This window comes from Pleurodeles waltl, chromosome 4_2, assembly GCF_031143425.1.
Source record: "Pleurodeles waltl isolate 20211129_DDA chromosome 4_2, aPleWal1.hap1.20221129, whole genome shotgun sequence".
NCBI classification, from domain to species: domain Eukaryota; kingdom Metazoa; phylum Chordata; class Amphibia; order Caudata; family Salamandridae; genus Pleurodeles; species Pleurodeles waltl.
The window spans coordinates 930,250,366-930,275,807 of record NC_090443.1 but is presented as its reverse complement, the minus strand read 5'-3'; the positions used below and the strand labels follow the sequence as shown (position 1 = coordinate 930,275,807).

General features: G+C 42.5%; 1 protein-coding gene across 1 annotated transcript in view; it reads left to right on the top strand.

Annotated features, from left to right (window-relative positions):
- LOC138293484 (cytochrome P450 4B1-like) overlaps positions 1-21,489 on the top strand; it is a 186,209-nt gene extending 164,720 nt beyond the window's left edge. Inside the window, exons 11-12 of the mRNA XM_069232723.1 lie at positions 18,496-18,578; positions 21,252-21,489. Of these exons, the coding sequence (XP_069088824.1) occupies positions 18,496-18,578; positions 21,252-21,420 (252 nt within the window). The 3' untranslated portion in view covers positions 21,421-21,489. The remainder of the gene's footprint in view (positions 1-18,495; positions 18,579-21,251) is intronic.
- Positions 21,490-25,442: the final 3,953 nt, after the last annotated feature.

The window sequence follows — 25,442 nt, the reverse complement described above, 5'->3', positions numbered from 1 at the left end:
ACAGTGTCATCAGTCTGTGAAGTGTTCGTGTAAAAAACAGCCAAATCTTGGACAGGAGTTGTCATTGAAGTGGTGACTGGAACTAGCAAAAGTTCATTTTCCGCCCTCCCCATGGTCGAGGAGGTGTCTGGAACAGCATTGGACATTGTTGCATAGTCCGTAGTAGTGTTGTTCATCCTACTATGTAGATGTATGTCCTGTTGGGTAGTGAGAGGGGACCGGGAACCACCCAAGGGACCTCTTGGTCTACTGTGAATGTACAGGTGCTCTGTATGATGGACTAAATTCCTTCTTCACAGTGATCTTCTCACGAACCAGATCCCCAACTTTAGGAATCCAGCCTGTCGAAGTTTTCGCGAAATCCCTTATTACTAAGGTGGCAGCACTGGTAAATGATTTATCATCACGAAATTACTGAAGCTCCTGTAAGACAGTGAGACTTTCATTTATGTCAAATGGTGTTTCTGCTGCCACCAAACCAGAGGCATCAAGATCTGGGATATACATAGGTATCCCAAAGAGAACCTCATAAGGAGTGTGTCCCCCCAAGGACCGTCTTGGCAGATTATTCAGTGCTCTCTGGACCCCATATAGGTGATGAAGCCACGTATTTTTTCTCGTTCTATGGGTACCTTTCCCATAATTGTATGTATTGTTTGTGGATAAATCCCAATAGCCAATTGGTAGCCACCAGGTGCTGGGGGTGCTGGAAGCGCTGGTGTGGTGTTCAATGTTCACATTACGAACTGAAGCAATCGTCTATATAATGTCACTAATTCATTATATACATCTCGCAGATCTGCTATCAGCATATTTAGAATGTCTGGGTGAGGTGTGTATGTGGCGAAAATAGGCCACGTCGGTCTGTCATTACTTAAAGGACCTAACCTCACTCTTGGTAATATGTGTGGTAGAGCGCCTTCAAACCAGTTCTGATGCTCTTGGTATGTGAGCGATATTTCATGGTACTGGTATGCTCGGTACCGTGGAGGTACGTTTGCAATTTCATATTTGTGTAATGTATGTGTTCTTTGGTCTACCTCAGGAAAGGTGACCGAACAATAAAATGTTTCTGTTTGGTATGCTTCATTAGCTTCTATTATCAGAGTAACATCCTCGCCATCCTCTGCAAGACCATGCGCTAGTAAATGTTGTATTAGAGCTTGTCTAGCATTTTCAGGAATGTTAATGGCGTTAGCCATATTTGTTTAGAAAAACGGAACACAAACTGGGGAGTAAAGTCCTTTTATGAGTTCGAGCTTGAACAACCTACAGCTTAATCAGGTGTTACCTTTTCGGCTGAGGAGGAATTTCCCAAAGACCACGGACGTCTCCGTTTAGTGGTACTTAGGGTACCTGTTGTCTGTGAGACAGTGATAGGCGGGGTATCCATAAATTAGTGCCTAAACACCATTGTTGGTGGCGCCATGTCGTAGTTTGGACTCTTGCTCTAAGCAAGAATGATGGTTTAAGGATGACAGTACTTATGTTTGTAGGAGACTATGCCTATCCTACAAGTCGCAACTGTCGTCCCAACCCTTCCAGCTCACTAGCAGCACCTCACCAAAAACACAAATAGTAAAAGGTGATTTGTGGCAGCCTTTACGCATGGACTCGAGAATAAGACATCTCAGGGAATGTTGTGGTTAAACGGAGATTACCCCTTTCTCACAGATACGTCATGTCGCAATCAAACATAGGCAATAACGAAGATGCAATAACGTTTCAATAGTTTTTATTTAACACAACTGCAATCTATGATATGTTGCATGGGCTGCAATGATTAGGATAATGAACAGTGCAAGAAACAGAATTGTGAAGACAAGAGTCATTATTACAAAGAGCTCCACTATCTTGCAGTAGCATGTAAAAGACATAAGAGGTGTAATATGTCCTAATACCCTAATATGATAGGCCTAACCTCCTACCTAAATGAGAGCTGGGTTTGTTAATCCTAATCTGCCAATGCCATGTCCATGATAGGAGCCCCCAACCCTCATTACCTTGGAATGAGGTCTCTATCTCAGACTCCGCAGGGACACAAAGACTGGGTCAGCGTCAAAACGACGTGCAGCATCGATATCAGCGATGGTGGCGATGCCCTCTGGTCGGAATCCCTCTGATTATCTGTCTCAAGTGTGATGTATTTATACAGATCTACCAGGACTCCTGACGTAGGTGTGTTCCCAAACAATAGATAACAGACATGCTTGGGATGGCAATTATTATAAACAAATCCCTCGAAAGTATAGCGAGGAAAAGTCCCTAAGTGTGAACACCTACTGTTTGTTTGTCTTTGTCACTTAATCTTGACGCCTTAGTGCAGTGACACTGATAATGCAAAGCATAATAAGTGGCCTAACCATAAACAAGGCAGCCATCTTAGATGAATTTAATAATTAAATGGGCTTAGACAGAGCAAGCTAAGTAGGTTAAAAATCACTAGGTGACGGGGGCACGAGCCTGCAAGCCGAAGGCTAAGCTAACTCCTGTTATCCCTTTAAAACAAACTAGGATTCACTACAATGTAGGACTGTATGTTCGAATTCCTAGCAGCATTTAGCTCCACATGTTGTGCTCCATTTATGCGGCACTTGAGTGAAATGTCATAGGTGTGCATGCAGCTCAAGCCCAGATGGGTGCTTGCATCTAAGTGCTTGTTTTTGGAAAGGTATTAGTGAGATCTAATGATGTTGACAATTGTCAACAATTAGAAACATAAATGTAGATGTGATTTTCCAATATTTGAGTTAATCCTAGTTGGCAGCCCTCCTTACCTGGTGGACTGACTAAACTCATGGACAGCTGCCCAAAGCTTCCTGGCTGTCCTTGATGTTTGAAAGTATGTGTTGCATGTCCATCCCCCCTGAGGCACAGGGTTGGGGTTATGAAATATGTGTACCTAGGTGCGGGGATCCCAGTGTAGAAGACAGACATGTAATTCCAACATTCATTTGTTCCAACCTAGGATACCCCCTCATGATTAGCAACTGCATACCGTTCTGGCAATTCCATTTACAAATCACAGGTCTTGTGGGCCTTGATTGTCATCCAGAAGATAGTCATTAGTTGGCCTGTCACATGTGGAGTACTTGCAGCATTTGTTATGTGACTAATAGCAGTACAATGATGCACAGATCATTTAAGTAGGTACACATCTTTTTGTGCATTGCTGTGCTGTTAGAAAGTAGATGTGTAGCCTGCATTGGCCTGTCATTCCTTAGGAACATTCTATGATCTGTACTGTGATTTAGACTGTTTCAGCTATTTTTGAGGAAGTGTTACAATATCATCTGTAGATGTATCACACAATGATGTCACTAATGTTTGGCTTTCTTTATTTTTACAGCTGCCAACATGAATGCCCATGAGATCAAAGAATTCCAGAGGCGGGCAATGCGTTACCGCCACATACTAGATGTGGAGTCTGGGTTCCGCAATATGGCACAGCGTTATCGCCATGAGAGAGCCACAGGGGTCTTGAAGGCATTAGCCCAAGGGGGGCCATCCTTGCCCACCACCACCAGCGCAACAGCTTCAACGACAGTCGCACAAAGGATGACAGCCACTGTTGCAGGTCCGTCAACCTCATCTGCTCCAGGCCCACAGACAGCAGCTCCTGCACCTCCCCCTCCAAGCACGGCACCGGCACCAGCAGTGGCATCAACTAGTGGAACACAGGCAACCCCAGCTGCTGTGATAGACAATGCAGAATTTCAATCCATTAGACGTGACATGCAACGGATGTTGCGCAGAATGGACAGGCTGCAGCAGGAGGTGTCCCGCAATAGCAGGAGACTGTGGGATATTAAGAAGATCACTCAGAGGGCCAATTTGTGACTTTTGGATCCTCAGCCATGATTCACTCCCCTCCCTCCTCTTTCCTGGTTGTTATCTTTAGTGGGTTTAGGGGGCTTAGTGTTAGGTTAGAGTAGGCTGTTCGTTTAGTTAGCATAAGTGGGTTGGGGGTGGAGGGGGTTATATTATTAAATGTGTTTTTTAGTGGATGGGTGGGTGGGGGATGATGTTGGGGTTTATGTGTATAAACAAAAAATCCAAAAAAGATACACATTTGTTTATGATACGATAGTATGTGTTTAGGTTAGTATATGTTGTCCTACATGTTTCCCTTCATATAAGGGGGTTGGGGGCTGATGTTTAGAGTGTTTAGTTAAATGTGATAGGTAAGTTTAGATTAGGGTAGTTAGGGCCAGTTGTTGGGTAATGTGTAGTTAGGATAGGTTAGGTTAGTTAAGGTGCTTCCCCTAGTTTTAGTATCATTTATTACTGTTAAATAAAGTTTTAGGTACTCCTTTATAGTATATGTCATATGCTTGGGGATCAGGGCCTTGGTATGGGTGAATAGTGTCAATTTAGTATTTGCATTTGTGTTCCATCCTGCATCAGAATCCCATTATTGACATGGTTATTCCCAATTCATAATGTGCTGGCACATTGGAAGCCACACCAAAACTACTTCTCTATGCATCTGCCATCCATTGCACCCACCACTCAAGGTTACCATGGTTCCCAATGTGTTGTGAAGTTTGGATGTGTTTTTAAATCTGTCATTGTTTGAATCCTGAATTTGAATCTTGGGCACTGTGGTACGTCTGCCTGCAGCCTGATGTTCATGTGAACCCTGATAAGGTGAGTGATGGTATAATCTTATGTAGTATTGTATACAGAATTAACACCTATAATTTCTTACAATGTACTCCCAGGTTACATATTTGTCCATACACTTGTGCACATCCATTCCTGATGTATGGTGTGTGTGTGTGATGAAAGTTTATAGTCAGATATCACATACATAAAGATTGTCTTGAAGGGAATGTTGGTCACATTGAGTTTCAGCTTATACATACCTTGAAGCAGACTTTTTCTGTCCTGCACAGCATTATACTGTTTGTTTTCATTTCACTTCAGAAATAAGCCTCAGGAAGCGCAGATGATGACACAATCCAGAACCCAGTGCATAGCTATCAGCCCACATTCCTTCAACACAGTTGTATTGACATTCTATGGACATTGACATGTGACATACATCACTAATCTCCTACACAGTTGATGTGTCACATTACACAGAGACAAAGTGGTTGTGTAAGTTCTATTTATTTTAAAGTGCAGTACTGCAATTATTACATAGTCCAGGTTTGAGAGTCCATTAGTGTGACGCCTTCTGCAGAGGAACATGAATTGCCAATGAGGTAGTGAGAGACAATCACAGAGCATAGTGTCAAGGTAAACAGTGTGCTGGAGAACAGTGCATGTGACCAACTGTAGCAAGACTGGCATGTTAACAAGCACAGGACCTAGGAATTCAGTGCTCATGTGGCATGGACTGATGCTACCGGGTACTCCTACTGGTGAAGGTGATCTGTTCCACGTCTTCATCTTCTAATGTGTGTGTCATCTCCTCAGCCCTTGGTGGTGGTGGGTTTGAAGGGGCAACACACACTTCAGTCTTGAAGATGTGGAGTCAGAATTCCCGGTAGCTGGCCACAGTGGGGCTATTAAGGGCATTACTGTAGCAAGGAGGAGCTGCTGGTTCTTTAGTATAGCAGCTACATCACTGTGGTAGGCAGCCAGGTCGGCCCTGAGGGGGTCATGATTGCATTCGTGCACGCAATGAAAGGTTTGGGATGCCAGGTGTTGTGGTAACTCCCTAACTGCTGTGGTGAATTCCCTTACACATTGTTGTAGTCCTTACAGGATGGATGGTAGCGCTTGCATGGCTGCTGCCTGTTCAGCAGATGACATCATGCATGTGTGCATCCCCTCAAGACTGGCTGCCATATTTTGCATCCCCACCCGCACCTCCTTGGCCAGCTCCCGCTGTACTCCCACTACTTTCCTCTCAAAGGTGGTACCAGTGTCCTCAGAGTCCTCAGCTGGGTTGGAGCTGGCAGGTTCACTATTGGGGTCCTATGTGATGGCTGTTACTTCTGTGCTCCTCTTTGCGACTGAAGCTGGGGTCTGGAGGGTTCCAAGGACATCTTGGAGGGTTTGCTGGCTAATGTTTGTCAGCTCATCATCCATGTCATCAGGGAAGTCCAGGACAGGCATATCCCCAGGGGAGTCATCGTCCTCTGCAATGAGATATTGTACAATTAGTGTGTCTGTGTTGTGGCAGTTGTAATGTGACGTTACTGACTTCCTATTAGTGGAACATTTTAATCTTGGTTCGTGTTCATTGTTCCTGTCTTTAATATTAGCATTCCCCCAGGCCTATGCCCCACCTGCATGTCACATGTAGTGTGGGCAGTTTGGGGACTTGTCTGCGTCACATCCTCTAGGTGTAGGTTCTGTCCAAATTGTATGTTGCCACCTTCTTGTCCTACTCGACCCTCCGTCTACTTCCATTATCATGGTGAGGCCTTGCAATGGCTGTGGGTGTTCTGATGCCACTTGCACCACACTTAGCAATCTGGAACTGACACAGTCTCAGATATTTCACATACACCTATATGTTGCTGAGACCTAGCATATACTATGTGTAGCATTGGCATGGCACGATACAGGTGTCAGCATTGGTAGTGTGTAATGTTGATGTTGGGGAATGTGTGTTACATTGGATTGCAGTGATGGTCCTGGCAGTGTTCCATTTTCTCTTATGACTGTGCGGGTGTGTTTAACTAGCTGGACACATATGTCCTCCCCCTCAATGCTGTTGTCTTAGCAGTATGACAGTTGGGATGTTGCAAGGTGGCATTGCAGCTATTGCAGCTATTGTAACACAGGCAAAAGGTAGACCCTGAAATGTGCAGCATTGGAATGACATTACTGCTGTGTACTTCATAATGTAAATAACAATACCTGATGTTTATTGCACCTAAAGACATGAGCATTTGATAGGATTTGCACTTTGTTAGGAATTACAGGGGATTGATAAAGTTGTCATCCTGAACCCTCTATTTTGGGTGTGTTTGATCCATGGGCTGGTAACTGCCATTAGCTCCTTGACCTAAACACACAGCACAGGTGGTAGTGACAACTGTTGTCAATGGTAAATACCACTTGTGGATATGGCCTGAGACTGGAAATTGAGCCCTAGTTCATGAGGCGCAAATACCAGCTGTTGTGTGACAGCAGGCCAGTTTTACGTTGTACCCTACCCTCCTGGACTGGCTTTGCTTTTCCAACATCCTTGGCATGGCAGAGTACCCCCATGCAAAGGTTGTTGGTGTAGTGTTGTGCTGTGCCCCTGGTTTCCCCTGCACAGCTCATGCACCCATGGCGTGCCCCTTTGCCCTTTCCACTACCTGATTTTCATGGCTGACATGTGTTGTGTAGTAGGATGTCCCCCGCCCTGCTTACAGTTGACACTTAGCCATTTTTGTCCCCCATGCAATTTACCCTGCATCTGTGTGGTTTTCAGGAAGTCTGCGCCGTCCTGACCTTGAATCCTTGTGACGATCTCCTCCGGGATGACGGCTGCTACCAACTCCTCCATGTGGTCCAGGGCCTCCTGTGGGGCTGGACTCCCACCTCCAGTCTGAAGTGCTGCCTTCCTGTTCCTTGCCATCTTTTCCTTGGTCCTGCGCTTGCAGTCATGCCAGCGTTTCTTGCATTCAGTGACTGTTCTCCGTACTTCTGCCACACTGTTTACCTTGTCCACAATTTGATGCCAAATTGCCTCTCTCCTCCCAATTGGCAATTTTGAGGTGACAAAAAGTTGATGCTGGTGTTCTGTCACCTCTTTCAACAGTATTTCCTGCTCCTCTGCACTGAACGGACTCTTCCTTTTCTTCTTCTCCCTCTCCTGGGTCTTGTCTTGGTCCTCCTGGCTGGTTCCTGGTCGGTTGGAGTCTTCTTGGGGTCTCTCATGGCTTCTGTGATCCATTTTAGGGCTCCTAAGCACATTTTGCTGTATTTGCACCGCTTTTTTATGCTATTACGGCAAAAAATGGCGCGTATCCGGTTTGCGACATCGTAAACCGGATTAAAGTCATTTACGCCGCGTTAACATTGTTTTTCTTTACAACGTGGCGCAATGGTTTGAGTAAAAAAAAAATGACTCTCACCCGTGGTTTGCGCCATGGAGCTCCAAAGTATACATTTGACGCCCGGGTGGCGCAAAGAAATGGCGTTAGCCGGCATTAAACTTTTTGACGCAAAACTGCGTCAGCGCAGTTTTGCGTAAAAAAGTATAAATATGGCCCAATTGAATTTTGTACGTTTCGCCGCTTTTGCATCAAAAAGCGGCGCAAATGCGATGCTAAAAAAGTATAAATATGGGCCATTGTGCCTAGGGCATTAAACTTTGCACTTTATGGAAAACTATTGGAATAATTTTTAATAGTTTTATTGTCTATTTTTTATCTGAGTTTTTTATTCTGAATAATGAAATATGATTACTGTAAGTTGTACTGTATTTAATATTTGTTATAGTTACATGTTATTGTGTAACTGAATTTATGTGGAATGTGTTTTAAGGGTTTGTTTTTTCCGAAATAAACTGATTGAGAGTGGGAATGACAACTGCATGTTTTATTTTTTTTTATTTAACAGTGATTGTAGACTTTTGCCTTTTGAGGCCGGTTGGGGTGCTTTGTGAGCAGTAATGACCAATGCATTTTTGTTTTTTTAATTTTGAGTGTTAAAAAAGGCTCTACTATGATTCCCATGATGATTGATAATGTCTAATCGTTTGTCATTGCTTTTGTATTTGCATATGATCTCTTTCTTAGTCAGGCTCGCTTTGTGAGATCATAGATGGCCATAGTTTGTTGTAAAACTTCCTTTCCTTTGGTATGCGATATTGCATATGTGTGCTCATAACTGTAGCTGCTCGTTTATTGATTTATTGAGGAGCTGCTACGAGTGTGCTCGACTGCATAGTTATGTTTTGCGAAATGTCATGAAAGTTTTGTCAATTTATGCCAAAATATGATTCTAGAGTCAAATGTGGTTTGCTGTATCATATGCGCAAAAAAGTCACACAAGATACTGGCACAAGACTAGTTCAAGAAGAAAATGTTTCAAGAAACATTTTCTTTGGAATGCGATATTGCATAATACGTGTGCTCATAACTACGGTTACAAGTTTATTGATTGGTGGGGAGATGCCACAAATGTGCCTAAATGCATAATTATGTTTTGCGAAATTTCACAAAAGTTTTGTTAAATTACGCCAAAATATGCTTTTATAGTGAAATGTAGTTTGTGTACATATACGCAAAAAAGTCACACAAGGGACTGGCAGAAGACTAGTTAAAGAAGAAAATGTTTCAAGAAATTTCACTAACTTTGCATAATGCAAAGTCTGAGAATTTCGTGAATCTCGCCAGTTTAATTTAAATATTCTCCAGGCCTGGAGATTAAATGGCAAAGACTGATTTAACCTGTGCTTTTCACAAGAAAGGATTTCAAAAGGCACTACAGGCTTCCTCTGCCCTCTAAACTGTTTCCTAACAAATTAAATGTACAGTGGTAAAACTGTGTTTTTTCATCAAAAAGTAAATATTACTTGACTAACTCATTTTTTTTTTTACAAAAGCTAAGACAACTTCTGATCATTCTTATTTTGACTACTTGTTTTGACTACTGCACATTTAGCTGAAACTTTCCATAAAGAAAGTAGCACATTCACCTTCAAAGTAACTTTCAAACTGTCAGTTTTCCAACATTTTGATTTATTTAAGGTTTCGATTTGTTTTTAACTGTTGGAACTTTATTCAAGAAAGTATACAGGCCAGGACAGAGATTTTACACGGTTATCAGGGACAGCCCATTCAAGAAAAGCCTATTGGCCTATGTAGTTGTCTACTTGAATTGTAAATGACCTTTTCAAAAGAATTAATTTAAAATATGCTTACGACCTCAAAACTGCCAAGGTATTTGCACGTACGAGAATTAAACAGCTAATTAGTTTTATCTAGTTTAGCTACTCTATGAAGCATACTTTTATAGTTTTTCAGTGTTATAAAGGTCCGATATTACACAGTTTGGTAGCACACCTCGGTGTCCCATATTTACAATATCAGAGCACTACACAATGATATGCAAAGTAATATAGCCAAATCATTTATTTTCCGGTTTATACATTTAAAAATGAATTTCCTTGACATTGGGATCAGTTTATTCCTTTGGTACTGCATAATAGCCAACATGTGTTTGTTGGACAGGATTTTTTCAAGTCGTGGGTGTTGGACCTGGCTTTTTGACAGGGTCATCCCCAAACTTTTTGCCTTCCTCCTTTTCATTTCTGACCTCATTTTTGCTGGTTTTTAGACTCTACGCACTTTACCACTGCTAACCAGTGCTAAAGTGCATATGCTCTCTCCCTTAAAACATGGTAACTTTGGATCATACCTGATTGGACTATTTAATCTACTTATAAGTCCCTAGTAATGTGCACTACATGTGCCTAGGGCCTGTAGATTAATTGCTACTAGTGGACCTGCAGCACTGGTTGTGCCACCCACTTAAGTAGCCCCCTTAACCTTGTCTCAGGCTTGCCATTGCAAGGCCTGTGTGGGCAGTTTCCCTGCCACCTTGACTTGGCATTTAAAAGTAGTTGCCAAGCCTAGAACCCCCCTTTTTCTACATATAAGCCACCCCTAATGTGTGCCCTAGGTAACCCCTAGAGCAGGGTGCTGTGTAGGTAAAAGGCAGGACATGTACCTGTGTAGTTATATGTCCTGGTAGTGTAAAACTCCTAAATTCGTTTTTACACTACTGTGAGGCCTGCTCCCTTCATAGGCTAACATTGGGGCTGCCCTCATACACTGTTGAAGTGGCAGCTGCTGATCTGAAAGGAGCAGGAAGGTCATATTTAGTGTGGCCAGAATGGTAATACAAAATCCTGCTGACTGGTGAAGTCGGATTTAATATTACTATTCTAGAAATGCCACTTTTAGAAAGTGAGAATTTCTTTGCAATTAAATCTTTCTGTGCCTTACAATCCACGTCTGGCTGGGCTTGGTTGACAGCTCCTTGTGCATTCACTCAGACACACCCCAAACACAGGGTACTCAGCCTCACTTGCATACATCTGCATTTTGAATGGGTCTTCCTGGGCTGGGAGGGTGGAGGGCCTGCTCTCACACAAAGGACTGCCACACCCCCTACTGGGACCCTGGCAGACAGGATTGAACTGAAAGGGGACCTGGTGCACTTCTTAGCCACTCTTTGAAGTCTCCCCCACTTCAAAGGCACATTTGGGTATAAAACAGGGCCTCTGCCCTACCTAATCAGACACTTGCTGGAGAAGAAACCTGAACCAGAAACTACATCCTGCCAAGAAGAACTGCCTGGCTGCTCAAAGGACTCACCTGTCTGCTTTCTACAAAGGACTGCTGCCTTGCTGTTGCCCTGCTGCCTTGCTGAACTCTTGTCTGGCTGTGAAAGTGCTCTCCAAGGGCTTGGATAGAGCTTGCCTCCTGTTCCCTGAAGTCTCAGGACCAAAAAGACTTCTCTCTTTTACTTGGACGCTCCGTGCGCCGAAAATTTCGACGCCCAGCTTGTTCCGCGGCGAGAAAAACGCACACCGACGCTGATCGACGCGACGCTCTTGGGAAGGACAACGCCGCCCGACCTCTAGAAGAGAAATCGACGCGACGCCTGCAGTGAGAACGTAATTTCAACGCGCAGCCCCGCAGATCGACGACTAGAGGAGAAATCGACGCGACGCCTGCCGTGAGATCGTAATTTCGACGCGCAGCCCCGCAGACCGACGCGCAGCCGGAGAACAAGCAGGAAAATCCACGCACAGACCCGGGACATCTGGTAATCCCCGCGATCCACAGAAAGAGACTGTCCGCGCGCCGGAAAACGACGCCCGACTTCCCCGCGTGGAAAATAACGACGCAAGTCCGTGTGTGCTGGGGAGAAATCGACGCACACACTCTTTTTCCACGCACCTCTTCTCTTGTGGCCCTCTGAGGAGATTTTTCCACTCCCAACCAGGTACTTGTGCTTGAAAGAGACTTTGTTTATATTCTAAAGACTTAAGACACTTTATATCACTTTTCAGTGATATTTCTACAATTTCCCATTGCAACTTTATTCTTTTTGACCTACAATTATCCTGATAAATATTATATATTTTTCTAAACACTGTGTGGTGTATTTTTGTGGTGCTATATGTTGGTATTGTATGATTTATTGCACAGATACTTTACACATGCCTTCTAAGTTAAGCCTGACTGCTCGTGCCAAGCTACCAGAGGGTGGGCACAGGCTAATTTTGGATTGTGTGTGACTTACCCTGACTAGAGTGAGGGTTCTTGCTTGGACAGAGGGTAACCTGACTGCCAACCAAAAACCCCATTTCTAACAGTGGGAATACAAACAATCGACTGTAAGAACAAACTTGTTTTTAAACCATGGGTACAATATAAATTTTCATAAATACTGTGCACAGCATAACAGTAGTACCTCAAATCAATTTCCACAGCTTTCATTGTGTGTCAAAAGTTGGGTTATGTTATGATAATTGTGTTTGTAGATCGTGTGCAACCAAATGGTTTATTGGCGCTAACTAGTGGGAAATTATGAATGGTGACTGCTAAGTGAAAAATTCCTTCATGAAAAGAATCCAAAGCTCGTCTAAACAATACAAAAATGATTTTGCTTAAAGTTTGAGGCACAAGATTCCAGAGTCTTGGAGCACAAAAAGAAAAGCTAGTATAGTGTGCAGCTACGACAATGTCTTTCCAAGATGCAGACTTAGGAGATACGTCATGAAGGACTTTAAAATGATGCAGAGAAACGAAAAGTGAATTTTTTGCCCAGTAGTAAGCCTGTGCTGCCTTTGAAGCAATCTGAGCGCTCTTGAAATAAGTATTGCAGCTTCCTTTTGCACCACTTGTAGCCTTTTCAATTGATAGGTAGGTAAAACAAGATAAAGCAGATTTGCATAATTTAATCTGGAGCCTGTAATTGCTGCTACAGCAGTCTCTCCCATCCTCAGTGTGATAAGGAGGTCATTTCTGAGATTCTTAAATTAAAAAAAATACAAAGAGACTGCTAAAGAGATCTGCATGGATAGTATTAATGTGTTGCTGACTCCCAGACTCTTCACTGTTAAGGAAAGAGTAGGAAGAGCTCCCACTTCACATGGTCAATAAGAGTCCAGCAAGAGATCAGATTTCCCATTAGTGGGTAAAAGCAAAGTTTTCCTTTTCCTTTTAAATATTAAGAAGTCACCCCTGTGTATGCCTTAGTGCCCATATGACGGGGTGCATGGTATTTAAAAGTAGGATGTGTAAATGTTTAATGTTCTATATGTCCCTACAGTGAAAAACCCTAAAAAAAACAAAAGCTATTTTCACTGTTACAAGGCTGACTGGTTCATATGAAAACACTGGTCTGGATTATTACATTTACCAGTGCAGCTATAAATATAGTTCAGAGACTCTTTTTAATAGTCATTTCAAATCCAACGTAATGGTAAAATTGAATTTGTAATAACTTTGAAGGAAAAGGTACTTTCAGAAAGCTATCTTTTCGCTGCCTAAATCCTCTGGAGGCCCATTTGCATGAACTGCAACTGTCACCTCATATTTGAATAGCCCCTTTGATGAGGTGCGACCTTGTTCCCAGAGCAGGGACAAAAGTGCTTGGGTGTGAGGAGGTGTTGTGTACTCTTGACAGGATGGCCTGTGGGCTGGGCCAAGGAACTTAATTAACTTCAAAGAAGCATCCACTGTGATAAGCAAATGTGACATGCAAATGTTAGCTGACACAAAGCTTTCCCCTTTCATTTGTCCCCTCAGCTAGTCCAACGGAAAGGGTTTGCCCTCAGAATTGGTTTTTGTGATCACAGAGCAGGGGATGCTCATTTCCATGACCACACCTCTGGGGTGAGCACAGGAGTTCTCCAGATTGGAAGAAAGTTTCTGCCATCTTTGTTTTAGGTAGAGGGGGCACTGTGGGACTGTTTGCAAGAAATACTGCAAAAGTGGGCAGGCTCACCCCTAGGAACTTTTACTCCATTGCTTAGGAGGTGGCCACGGGTCTCCCCCACCCTCCCACTGGTGCCAAGCATAAAGGTGGCAGCCCCAATGCCCCCTCAGAAGTCCTTCTGGAACTGTGGAAGAAAACAAGTGGGCCAGACCTGCTGTCTGTGACTTGAGAAGAGCCTAGAAGAATGGGCCTGCTCTCCCTTTTGCACCAAGGACAAAGACATGGACTCCAAGAGTCATAAGACTGAATTCTTGTTCAAGCTACAGGACATAACAACTACAAAGGGCCTTTTTCTGCAACTGCCTAGCTAACCAACTTCAACTAGACCTGCTCTGGACATTCCTGTTGGCCTCTGCTGGAGTGAGGCTTGACCCCCAAGTGTTGCCCCTAATGTCCTTGACCTTTGGCTGGTGTGAAAGTGTACTTCTATCATCAGCTGGAACCTGGGGCTTAGAACTTTTTTGGCTTCAAAAACATCCAAGTCTATCAGTCGAAGGTGCTTTGCCACTAGCCTAAAGGTTCAGGTTGCTCCTACTCAGCACTTTTCTGCAGCATCAAATCCTTTTCACCAGTACCTCACAGAGATTGTATCCTGCCTTTTGGAGACCTATTCAACGAAAATTTGCAGCCCTGTCCCATTGAAGAAATCCGAGCTCCAAAAAAGTGATTAAGTGTGAATATTGAAATCTTCACCCAGCAAAATGCCGAAAGTATCCCACTGGTGAACTACCTTTTCTGGGGGTAAAATTCAAATTTCTCCCACTTGGAGCTTTCCCACCATTGCCTCATAATCTCACTTATTATGTTTCCCAAAAACAATGAAACTATAATTTGTTTATCTCCAAAACGTTTTTACATTTACTACTAAAGCCTGAAAGTTTTACTCATTGAACTTGAAGCGCTTTGTTTGTTGGGCAGAAGCGCCTTGTGGTCTGAAACGCTTTGATTGTCGTGCCAAGGGCGCTTTACTCTTGTGACTTGAAACGCTTTGCTCGTTGTGCTAAGGGGGCGCTTTACTCTTGTGGACTGAAGCGTTTTTGATCCTCGTGCCAAGACCGATTTACTCATGTGGCCTGAAACGCTTTGATTGTCGTGCCAAAGGCGCTTTACTCGTGTGGCCTGAAGTGCTTTGATTATCGTGCCAAGGGCACTTTACACGTGTGGCCTGAAGCGCTTTGCTCGTTGTGCTAAGGGGCGCTTTACTCATGTGGTCTGAAGCGCTTTGATCGTCGCGCCAAGGCCGCTTTACTCGTTTGGCCTGAAGCGCTTTTATCATCGTGCCAGGAGCGCTTTACGCTTTGGACTGGAAGCGCTTTGCTCGTTGTGCTAAGGGACGCATTATTTTTGGAAGTAACAACTCCTTTCAAGATTGGGATCATCAAGACCTTACCGCTACGAGTACGACCTACTCGTATCTAAATTCCCCATGGAAACAAGGATACTCCGATTTGCGGTCAATCTGCCATGCAGGAAATCTGCTCTTCTTCAGAGGAACCCCCACGAGGTCTGACTGCATCGAAGTCTTCAAACTAGTGAGCAATGTGCCTGGATGTGGCTGGGCTCTATAGGCCTGCCACACCCCAAGATGACCGCTGCCTCCAGAAACCTGGGAATTGTAGTCCATTCTTAGAAAAGCACTGATAAGTGCATCTTGTCCACCAATGTCCTGACCCTGCAGCTACATGAGCTTTACCACAGGGCAGGCGATGCTGATGGCCACTTCTAGAACAAGAGGGGATGACAAGTGGTGCGCATGAAACGCCGCAAATACGCGCAGCGGAGTTCGAGCGGGACCTGGAGCGCGCACAGCCTTATTCCTGACAGCTGCCTTGTCCTGTTGAAGTGTTTTGAATTCCATTTCAGAGACTAAGGGCCTGATTTAGATCTTGGTGGTATTACCGCCAATCTGCTGCAGAAGTGGACCCGAGAATGCCATCAAGTTGATGCTGTTCCTCCCACTGTATTTAGATGTATTGCAGGTGAGTCGCACACCACCACAACAGAGTGCTCTTCCTAGCCATCAAGCTGGCGGGTTCCCGCTGACCCTATTTAGATGTTACAGTCCTGCAGGCGGTGTATGACGGCAGATTGCTGATGGAGGGAGGTTGTTTCTAGACCCAATAGACATCAGACAATGGTAGTGCTTTGGAATAGAGATAAGTCACACACTGTACCCTAGTCATATGTGTCCACCTGCACAACACATCACATACACATTATTTCCATTGCCATTCCAACACCACACAACAATCACATGCTGAAAACACACATTGACATGCATCCATGACACAACATACACACAACATTCATACTACACCTACACAAAAACAATCACAACAACCAACACAACACACAATATACACAACAACATCAGGCCCATATGGAAATGGCACACATACTAACACAACCACACCACCCACTCCAGCTCCATCCACCAGTCCAGTCACACACACAGACACATACTGATTCACATATACACAACTGTACGCACAACATAACAGGTACAGATCCCCTTGCACTGGGCATACATGGACATACTTGACAAGTCTAATTGTAAAGGCAGTGTGGTGCTAGCATTCATTTGGCAATTAATACTGACACCATAATGACAGTTGTGTATGTGTGCAATGCATGTCTTGTACCAGTGTGCCCCCATCCATGTCAGACACCATTGTTTCCCTGATATATGCAAGTCACCGTAAATGTTAAAAATTACTGTGACACGTAAATTACTTCAGTGGTCCCTACCTCGTGTGCAGTGTCCACTCAATGGACACAGGCAATGCGGGCTCCCTACCTTTGAGTCTGGCGATAGGGGAGGCATGTTTCCTCCTTGGAGCAGTGGCAGCAGTGACAGAAGGTTTTGTCCAGTCAAAAACAGAAGTGGAATTGGGAAAAAGGTATGTTTTTACCTTATTTCCCACCCAATCTGCAAACCAAACTCAGATGTGGAGGTTGGACTGCCAGAGTTGGCCTGTTGGTAAGGCGCACCCAAATCTGATTGGTGATAAGGGTGGCTGCAGTCCCACCACCAGCCACTATTTCCTATGGCACCATCAACGCAGACTGGAATCCTTTGGTGTAAATGGTGGGACTGGGGTGGCTATTGTCTAGGGGACCGCCAACATCTAAATCTGGAGGGCGGACCACCAAGGAAGTGGGTGGGTTTGCAGTTGGAAACCCGATGTTGGGACCGTTACCTCCAACATCTTAATCAGGCCCTAAGTCTCAAGGTAAAACGTATGACTGGATTTAACCTAGTTTCTTAATCCGACCTGCGATCCATCGCGGTCGGTCTTAACTTGCATCTAGGCCCAGTCAAGTGCAATCAGATGACCATGATTGGCACTTAACATATAATAGTGCATTTTTTCTATTTAAAACTTATACATTAATAACTCTGGTTTCTCTTATTGGATTTTGGTTATTCTGGTGTAATTTGTTTCTTAAAATATTCTCTATATTTCTAAATTCATGTGGGATTTTTCTTGTTACTATTTTGGTACTACATAAATACTTCACACATTGCCTCTAAGTTTGGCCTATCTATTCTGTGCCATAGCTACCAGGGAGATGAGCTCAGGTTTATTTAGTTACTTTAGTGGTTTACCCTGTCAAGGACTGTGATTATTACTTGAAGTGGTTACTTACCCCTCTCAACTAATACTCCAATTTCTCACAAACATTATGAATACACATTTCACATCACTGCCATCTACATGAGGACTTGAGAGATAATACTACTTGATAATCAAGTTGAGCTCAAAGTTTACAATAACCTGAATAAATGTATTCAGAATACCCCAAGAGTTTTTTTTCGCAGTGTTATGTATAGTGATACTATTGCAACCACAATGCAATGTTATAACTGTACTGACAGTCAATTATTTTGTGCCCTTATTTTTTTTCACAGCCCATACAGTAAGATGTTTGGAGCACACATTGGATATTTTGGACGAAAATAAAATGATTCAGTTCTATTTAAATGTTAGTAATCGGTATCCATGAATTGAAAGATGGGGATAAGAAGACTCATATGGCAACGAATACTGTCTCCCTTGAAATAGTTACTGCTTCATTATACCTGTGAGAAAAATAATGCATGTTATTGAAATCAACATCTGAAAAATGTTTGATTTGAGGTATTGTTTGTGTCTTGGGTTGCTTTACAGTGGAGCTGCAATATTGTTCAGAGAAATACACTTTCAGAATTGTACTTAAAGTCAAAATATGTATCGTACCCTATGCCTGACCATTCTTTCTTCAAGCAGTTTGTAACTTTTGAAATTATTAAATGCTTGTTTGATTGATATTTGTAGTTATTTAATCTTGCAAAGATTCTTTGTGACATATTTTGGTAACATGCACCCTTGCCTACTGCATGAATAGGATGGGGACATAAAAGTGTGTCATATTTGAGGGAATATGAACAAAAATGATGAAGGTGTTAAAAATTTGACATCTTGAAGGCAAGCTGAGGGTCCCCACCATGAGGAAAGGTGTGGTTAATTGTGGGACATTCAGCTGTGAGTCTTGCAATCTATGAACACCTCATGTTTACCTTGATGTTTTGTATTGCAGGTGTTTGATCCACTCAGATTTTCACCTGAGAATTCATCCCACAGACACTCTCATGCGTTTCTGCCTTTTCTTGCTGGACAAAGGTATGCCCACTCATAAGACCTATGGACAGGTACCTTAAATATGTATAGATTTTGAATCTGTACTAGGAATGGACCAGTTTGTGGTAGGGATCATAATGTTCCTCATGACTGGACTCAAGACCACGCAAAAAGTAGACCTTGTGTATTTCTATTGAAATCTCAAAGGCATGATAGATTTCTTTAAGCCCTTCACAGAGGAAATGTTAGGTGGAATCTCATATACATCTCCCAAATCCCTTGATTGCAATGAAATGTGGTATGCATAGGTGGACATCATTTTATATCTGTAGGTGATCTTAACCTATAAATAAATGAGGGCACTTATTATTCTTTTAAACACAGTATAAACCTGCAACATGCCTGTAAGAAACAATAACAGAAAAGCCATGCATTTTATGTTTCTGCCCATTCTAATGAATGCAGGGGTGAGGTGTGTGTGAGTGGGGTGAGGTTAGATTGGTCCTGTCTAGATTGTCATGTGTAGTTGAGGTATAGGTTAGGTCACATATATTTATCTTTGGGCTTCAGCACTCTGCATATGGGTGCTTTATATAAGTTGCTGTGTTTATAGACATCTTCATAATAGTACCATGTGAAAATATAAGCAAGGGTATTTACCTGAATTTCAAAGTGGTCAATGATAGAATAGTGTCAATGTATACAAGTGTGAATACGTGAGTTCAGTTTTCCTGGCAACAGATGTGCATCTCTTGCTCCAAGTTACCTCTGATTGCTTGGATATTACATTTGCATATACTGGAGGTTGTGTCTACCTCAGTGTGTGTGAGCTGGTCCGCGTCACCTACAGATCACATTTCCTACTTACATTAATTTTGGGATAGTGTGGGAGCATGTGCCTGATTATAAATGTTAAGGTGTGTGTATGTGTTAAATGTGTTAAGTGCCCAAATGGACATACAAATCAGTCACTTTTAAAGGTTGACATAAGTATACAAATATTACAATTGTGCAGGATGTTGGGATATCTTCAAGCATTTCTTGGTTTTGTGAGATTTATATATTCCTGTATGTGTGAATGAATGTGAATCTTAGTTTACTTCTCCGTAATCCAGTGCTTATGTTTTTCTTTTAAATAAAGGGGCATATGTATGGAAAAGTGGCCCATCATTCATGATGCACCAGGTTTGTAGTGCCCCATTGCGTCCCCTAACAACACCACGTGTGTGCCGTATTTACAGTACGGTGCACCATGGTGATCGTCTCCACATTAACTTCATAATTTATGATGCTGATGTGGTGATTTGTTGGATTAGTGCCATAAATTATGGTGCTAATGCGGCAAAGCACAGGGAGGGCAAATTTATTCAATGGGAAGGTCATCTTAACGCTTGCCTTAGGCAGGCATTAATAAAGATGTTACAAATGGTAAAGTGCAATTTAGTAAATTTCACTGTGCCTGTTTTCTGGGTCTCCCTTTGTGGGAACGCCTCCCCTTGCTTATATAATGTGGCGCAAGAGTTTACAAAGTGGCACAATGCATGCATTGTGCCAGTTTGTAAATATGGTGAATGAGAAATGCCACATTAACCCCACATTTCTGTAAAAAAAAAATGATGCAAATGTGGCACAAGGGGGCACTAGGGGTATCATAAATATGTTCCAAAGTCCCTCCCCTCCATAGTAATTATAAAAATGTACAAAATAATATAGCACATTAGAAATGATGCTTAAAGTACATACAGATCACCACTCCATACAACTTCACCTACAGCCACTCTTAGGGGGCCTATGAACCCCTCTGACAAAGACCCCTGTAAAGCTCAAACCTAAGCCTACACCAAGGCACTTAGGCCCATATTATGGGGTATTGGGGCAGGGCAGTGCATCAAGTCATCTTGCTGTGCTGCCCTGCATCAAAAGAAAAGGGCAGAAATGCACCAGATCTATGGCATACGGTGCATTATGGCCCTTTCCCCCTGCTCTGGTGCCATTTTGGCAGCCTAGTGCCAATGCAAGCACCCTTGCACCACAGTGCAAGGGTGCCTGCATTGCATGGAAGATTGTTTTTGTGCAGGAAGGGACAACTCCCTGCTTAAATACAATCCTGTGACGCTTGGTTCTCTTTCTATCTGTGCTGCAGTATGCAGCACATATAGAAAAAGATAACAACTAGAGGAAATAGTTATACTTCTCACTGCACCTCCCCTGGGGAGGTGTAAGTTCTTGTAAATATGGGGATGCGTCATAATCTGTGGGTGTTGTGTGGGAACATCCACCGCAACACCCATGGAACACCTCCCTAGCGCAGAGTAAGGCAACGCAGCCATTTGCGCTGCCTTGCATTACTCCATATTTATGGGGGATTCAAAGCCACGCAAAGTGGCTTTGTGTGGCCTCATCAACATGATTTAAAGGTTTGTGTTGCTGTTGCGTCACAAAAAGTGGTGCAACATCAATGCAGATGGCTCGTAAATATGCTCTGTTACTGACGGAAGATGAGATGAATTAAACATATGTCTGTAGAATAAGAGAGCAGAGTTACCAGTGATAGGCACCTATTTAAGTATTTAGCTATTTATTCAGTTCTGAGGGTACGTAACTGCGATGATTGCAGTGCTTTGTTTGCTTCCACATCTAGGGGAATCTCTGTGGTTGTGAATGGACTAGAGACTGCAATTCATTCCACTAAACATGTCACATTTCTTCAATCAGGAACTGCATTGGACAGACCTTTGCCATGAATGAGATAAAAGTGGCCGTGGCACTGACTCTGCTTCGCTTTGAGCTTTCTCCCAGCAACATGGAGCCTCCTAAAAAGCTACCTCAGCTGGTCCTGCGGTCAAAGAATGGCATCCACGTAACTTTGAAGAAGGTCAAGTGACAGAGCTGCAGCCAAAAACATCTTTGTTGTTGTGTCATGTTCTGTGAATAAACAGACAGTCTGACTGCTGCCAAAATTGCATTTGCGTTTATTTCATCATTAGTCCATTACCTAATTACAAAAAAAAAGCTCAAGGTGTGTTGTCAGAAACTAATCAAATCCTTAAAATGAACTACTGTGCCAGTGCCACAAGGAAGAAACAATAAGCAAGCTTCTCCCCTGCAGAAGGTTTCCTGGTTTTAAAGTGTGCTCTTCATTTACTAGATGGGGATATTTTTTTCTCACTCCTGGTTTACATTAAACATTAATACTTTGTCTTTAATACTTTAAGGAGCTACGTGAGAAGACCTTGTTCAATAAATGCAGGTATGTTATGTTAAATAAAGTTGAAAAAAGAAGACTTTCCAGAAAAAAAAATACAATTTTATGGGAGGACGATTAATCTATTTCAGTGTTGGAAGTACCTTCTTCCCCTGACCTAGCAACAGCACTGATTTCAGGAGAGTCTCTACATGTTCAAAGAGAGCAATTACACAGATTAACATAAAAAAGGTCTTGAAGATCCCACGGGGGGTAACAATTCACAAGTGAAATGCAGAGCTCAGCTTTTGGTTTTCAATTCGCAGCCGATAAACTTCCACATGGCGCCCATATAATGCAAGCTTTAGTATTTTTCCTTCACCATGGCGTGGTCGTCAAATTGCAGAATGGGTCCCCTCAAGACCCAGTAGAGTGCAGTGAAGGTCCTCAGAGAAAAATCATTACCACTATATCTCTCTAGAGAACATTCATAGCGCTCTATATAGTCTTCACTATTAGCCCATCTGCAAAATTAACATAAGTGCATTGCTGGACAGAATGTGCAGAACTGGCAGTTGGGGGCTGGCCTCTGAGGTGACTGAGGTAAGAGGGTGAATGGCAGACACCAAAGGATTTTGGCTTACATGTTGATGTAGCAGAAATGTTATTGCTACTTTGATGTCACAATAATCATCTGTACGTGACAATCTTTACATTGTGTTATTTGAAGATCTAACAAGATAACTGGAAAGTGGTGCACTGAAATCCTATATTAACATGCATTCACTCTAGAATAGTGATTTTAAGTGATGTGGTATAGCCCTAAAACCTGATGTATAATTAATTTACTTGATTTAATATTTTTGACTATCATATCAATTAATAGTTTCCACTAAAATGATAATGAATTTTTAGAAGGAAACATTTTACATGTTGCATGCAAAGGTTGAAAAATGTAGTTCTATATTATACTTATTGAAATCTATTAACAGTTATTTTGTTTTTAAATCTACTGTAACATGAACACTGAGAAAGATTATTATTGATAAATTAATGATTTGAATGTTATATGTGCTTTAAGTAGCAGAACTGAATCTGTGATTTTAATTCATTTTAGTTAGACTAAGTGAGGCCTGCAAGGCTGTTTCATAAAATGTGTAGAAAAATGTTTAGTCATTCTTGTTAACATCATTTCTTTCAGACTTCATTCCCATAGAATTTTAGCTTTGAAATAGATGTCCCATTGTTTTACCCATAGTGAGCCTGAGGAAGTAACCTCCAGCTCAGTACTTTGAGGAACTGTGGAAATGAACGAAACACAATTGTTTTAAATTGTACAGATAAGCTAAGATGGATGTTTTTCCATTTTGGTAAAGTTTCAAGTGACTGGTGTATGATGGGCTGTGATTGGTCAGTTAATCCTTCCAATACCTGTGGTGTGATGGAGTAATACATCATTGAGCATTTTGAACTTTAATATACCATTCCCCAGTTGGATCAGTGGCATTCGTTTCTGGATCCTCTTCAACTTTGAAAGGTACAGACTTCTCTGCCCTTACTCCTCCATTTTCTGAGGGTTAGAAATGTTTCCCTGACCCAAGGAGAAGACTCATGACTGAGCTTCGGAAATGCTGTTACCTTCCCTTTTTACCTACTTTTTACCAACTTTGATTATCCACATTTTGCTTCAGATGTCTTTTGTAGGTTGAACGCGCAAGCGCTTTGACCTGTTGTAAGTATTGTAGGCTTTTAACCACACCCACCGCATGCCCATCACACTCACTCGTTCGTGGGATTGCCTTTCTTATCATTGGTAAATGGTTTACAGTTGTCCCTCTTTGGGACGGTTTTGTTAACTCCTTGCAGACTGCCCCTGTTACATGGATAATTGCACGATTGCCGATACGTTTGACTGCAAGTGAACTTCTTTTTCTTTTTGTGTTTCTCCTTCACGCTCAAGCTCATGGCGGCCATGGCACTTTGAATTAGCTCCCTTACGTCAACTGTTTTAGTTTTCATTTTCAATTTAAGTGGTAAGAAAAGTCCAGTTAGGAATTTACAATCTAATAGCTCTAATTCGAACAAACATGTGACCCATTGTATCGTTCCAAATTCTTTTTGTCCTCTGTTTTTCTTTTTACTTTTTGCCCTCATGTGTTGTATCTCTACACATGTTAACTTGAAAGTTGCCAATTGGTAGGGTTTTCCCTTTCCCTGGCTAGCTAACTTAGATGACTTTTGAATTGTCTTTATGCTTAAAAGAACTGCACAGCGCTTAGTTTCAAATCATCAGATAATTCTGTTGATGTTTTTATTGCTATTGTTGAGTGCTTAGTCCTTTTGATGTTAGTTTAATTTAACCTCTTCCATGCCTTGGACAAACCATGGTGATTCTGTATCCTTATAGTCTTGTTTGAGAATCATTTACATAAATTTGAGCATGAGTCTGCAATAAAAGCCTATATTCACGACTGGAGTTTTCCTTGGGTTGCCACATAGGTCATACTATCATTTTGAATTGTCATTTGAGTTTTGATGCCTAACCTTTTCTACCCCTTTATGCTAGGTGAAAATGCCCATTGGCCTTGTAAAAGCATGCCTGGAAAATGCTTTACTAATATCCAAGAAGACCTTGATCTCAGCTAGTACCAAGCATCTGGTTCGAACCTGAAACGAGCCTCCAATTGCTTGCTTACCTCTATTTTTTCTAGGTATCTTACTCAATGATGTCATAAAATTATATTTCCTAATTCCACCACAGCTCTCCCCATGGCCCCAAACAGGACAACGCCAGCAATTACTTAGTGGAAGAATACCCCTGATTTGCCTGGGTGGTGAGTCAGTTAGAAAGGAAATAGATTGTGAAAAAGAGCTCAGAATGTCTCTCTTTGTGCTTCAATAAATTAGGGAGAAGAAAAGAGGCAAGTCACCCCTCATTGACTCCCTGGGTTTAGGAACTCTTTGCTGTTGTGCCATGTATGTATGGTATTTTCACTAGCTTAACATAGCCTTAAGGTGTCATTTACTATTTGCTGGCGCAGGGCAGCACCGCAAGGCTTCTTGCTGCACTGCCCTGCATCAAGAGAGGGCAGAAAGGCACTCGATTAGTGTCATATGGTGCCTTCCTATTCTGTCTGCCTGTGCCGGCACACAACTTGGTGCCCAACGCCAATTCAAGCACCCTGCGCCATGGTGCAAGGGTGTCTGTGTTGTTGGTGTGAACGTTTTTGTGCTGAAGAGACTCTTTTCTGCACAAAAACAGAATGCAACACACATAGAAAGAGGGAAAACAAGGAGAAATAAAGTTATTTCTCCTTGTTACGCTTCCACTGGGGAGGCGAACAGTTTTGATGCATTCTCAGGTTTACAGATTCTTGTAAATTTGAAAATGTGTCAAAACCCATAGGTGTTGAGTGGGAAAAGATACAGCAGTGCCCATGGAAAGCCTCCTTGACATAGAGTAAGGCACCGCAGCTATTTGCACTGCCTCTCCTTACTCTACATCAATGAGCCCATGCAAAGCCATGCAGGGGTGGCTTTGCGCCACCTCATAGATATGATTGAGAGGTCTGTATCACTTGTAAAGAAGGCCCTTAATTTCTACTTGCCACTTTGTGACAACATGTTTATCCTGTGAAAATCACATGAAAATATACCAATGATTTGGACAGAAAAGGCTGGATAATTCGAGTATTTAAATATTGAGGAAAAAGCATTTTTCA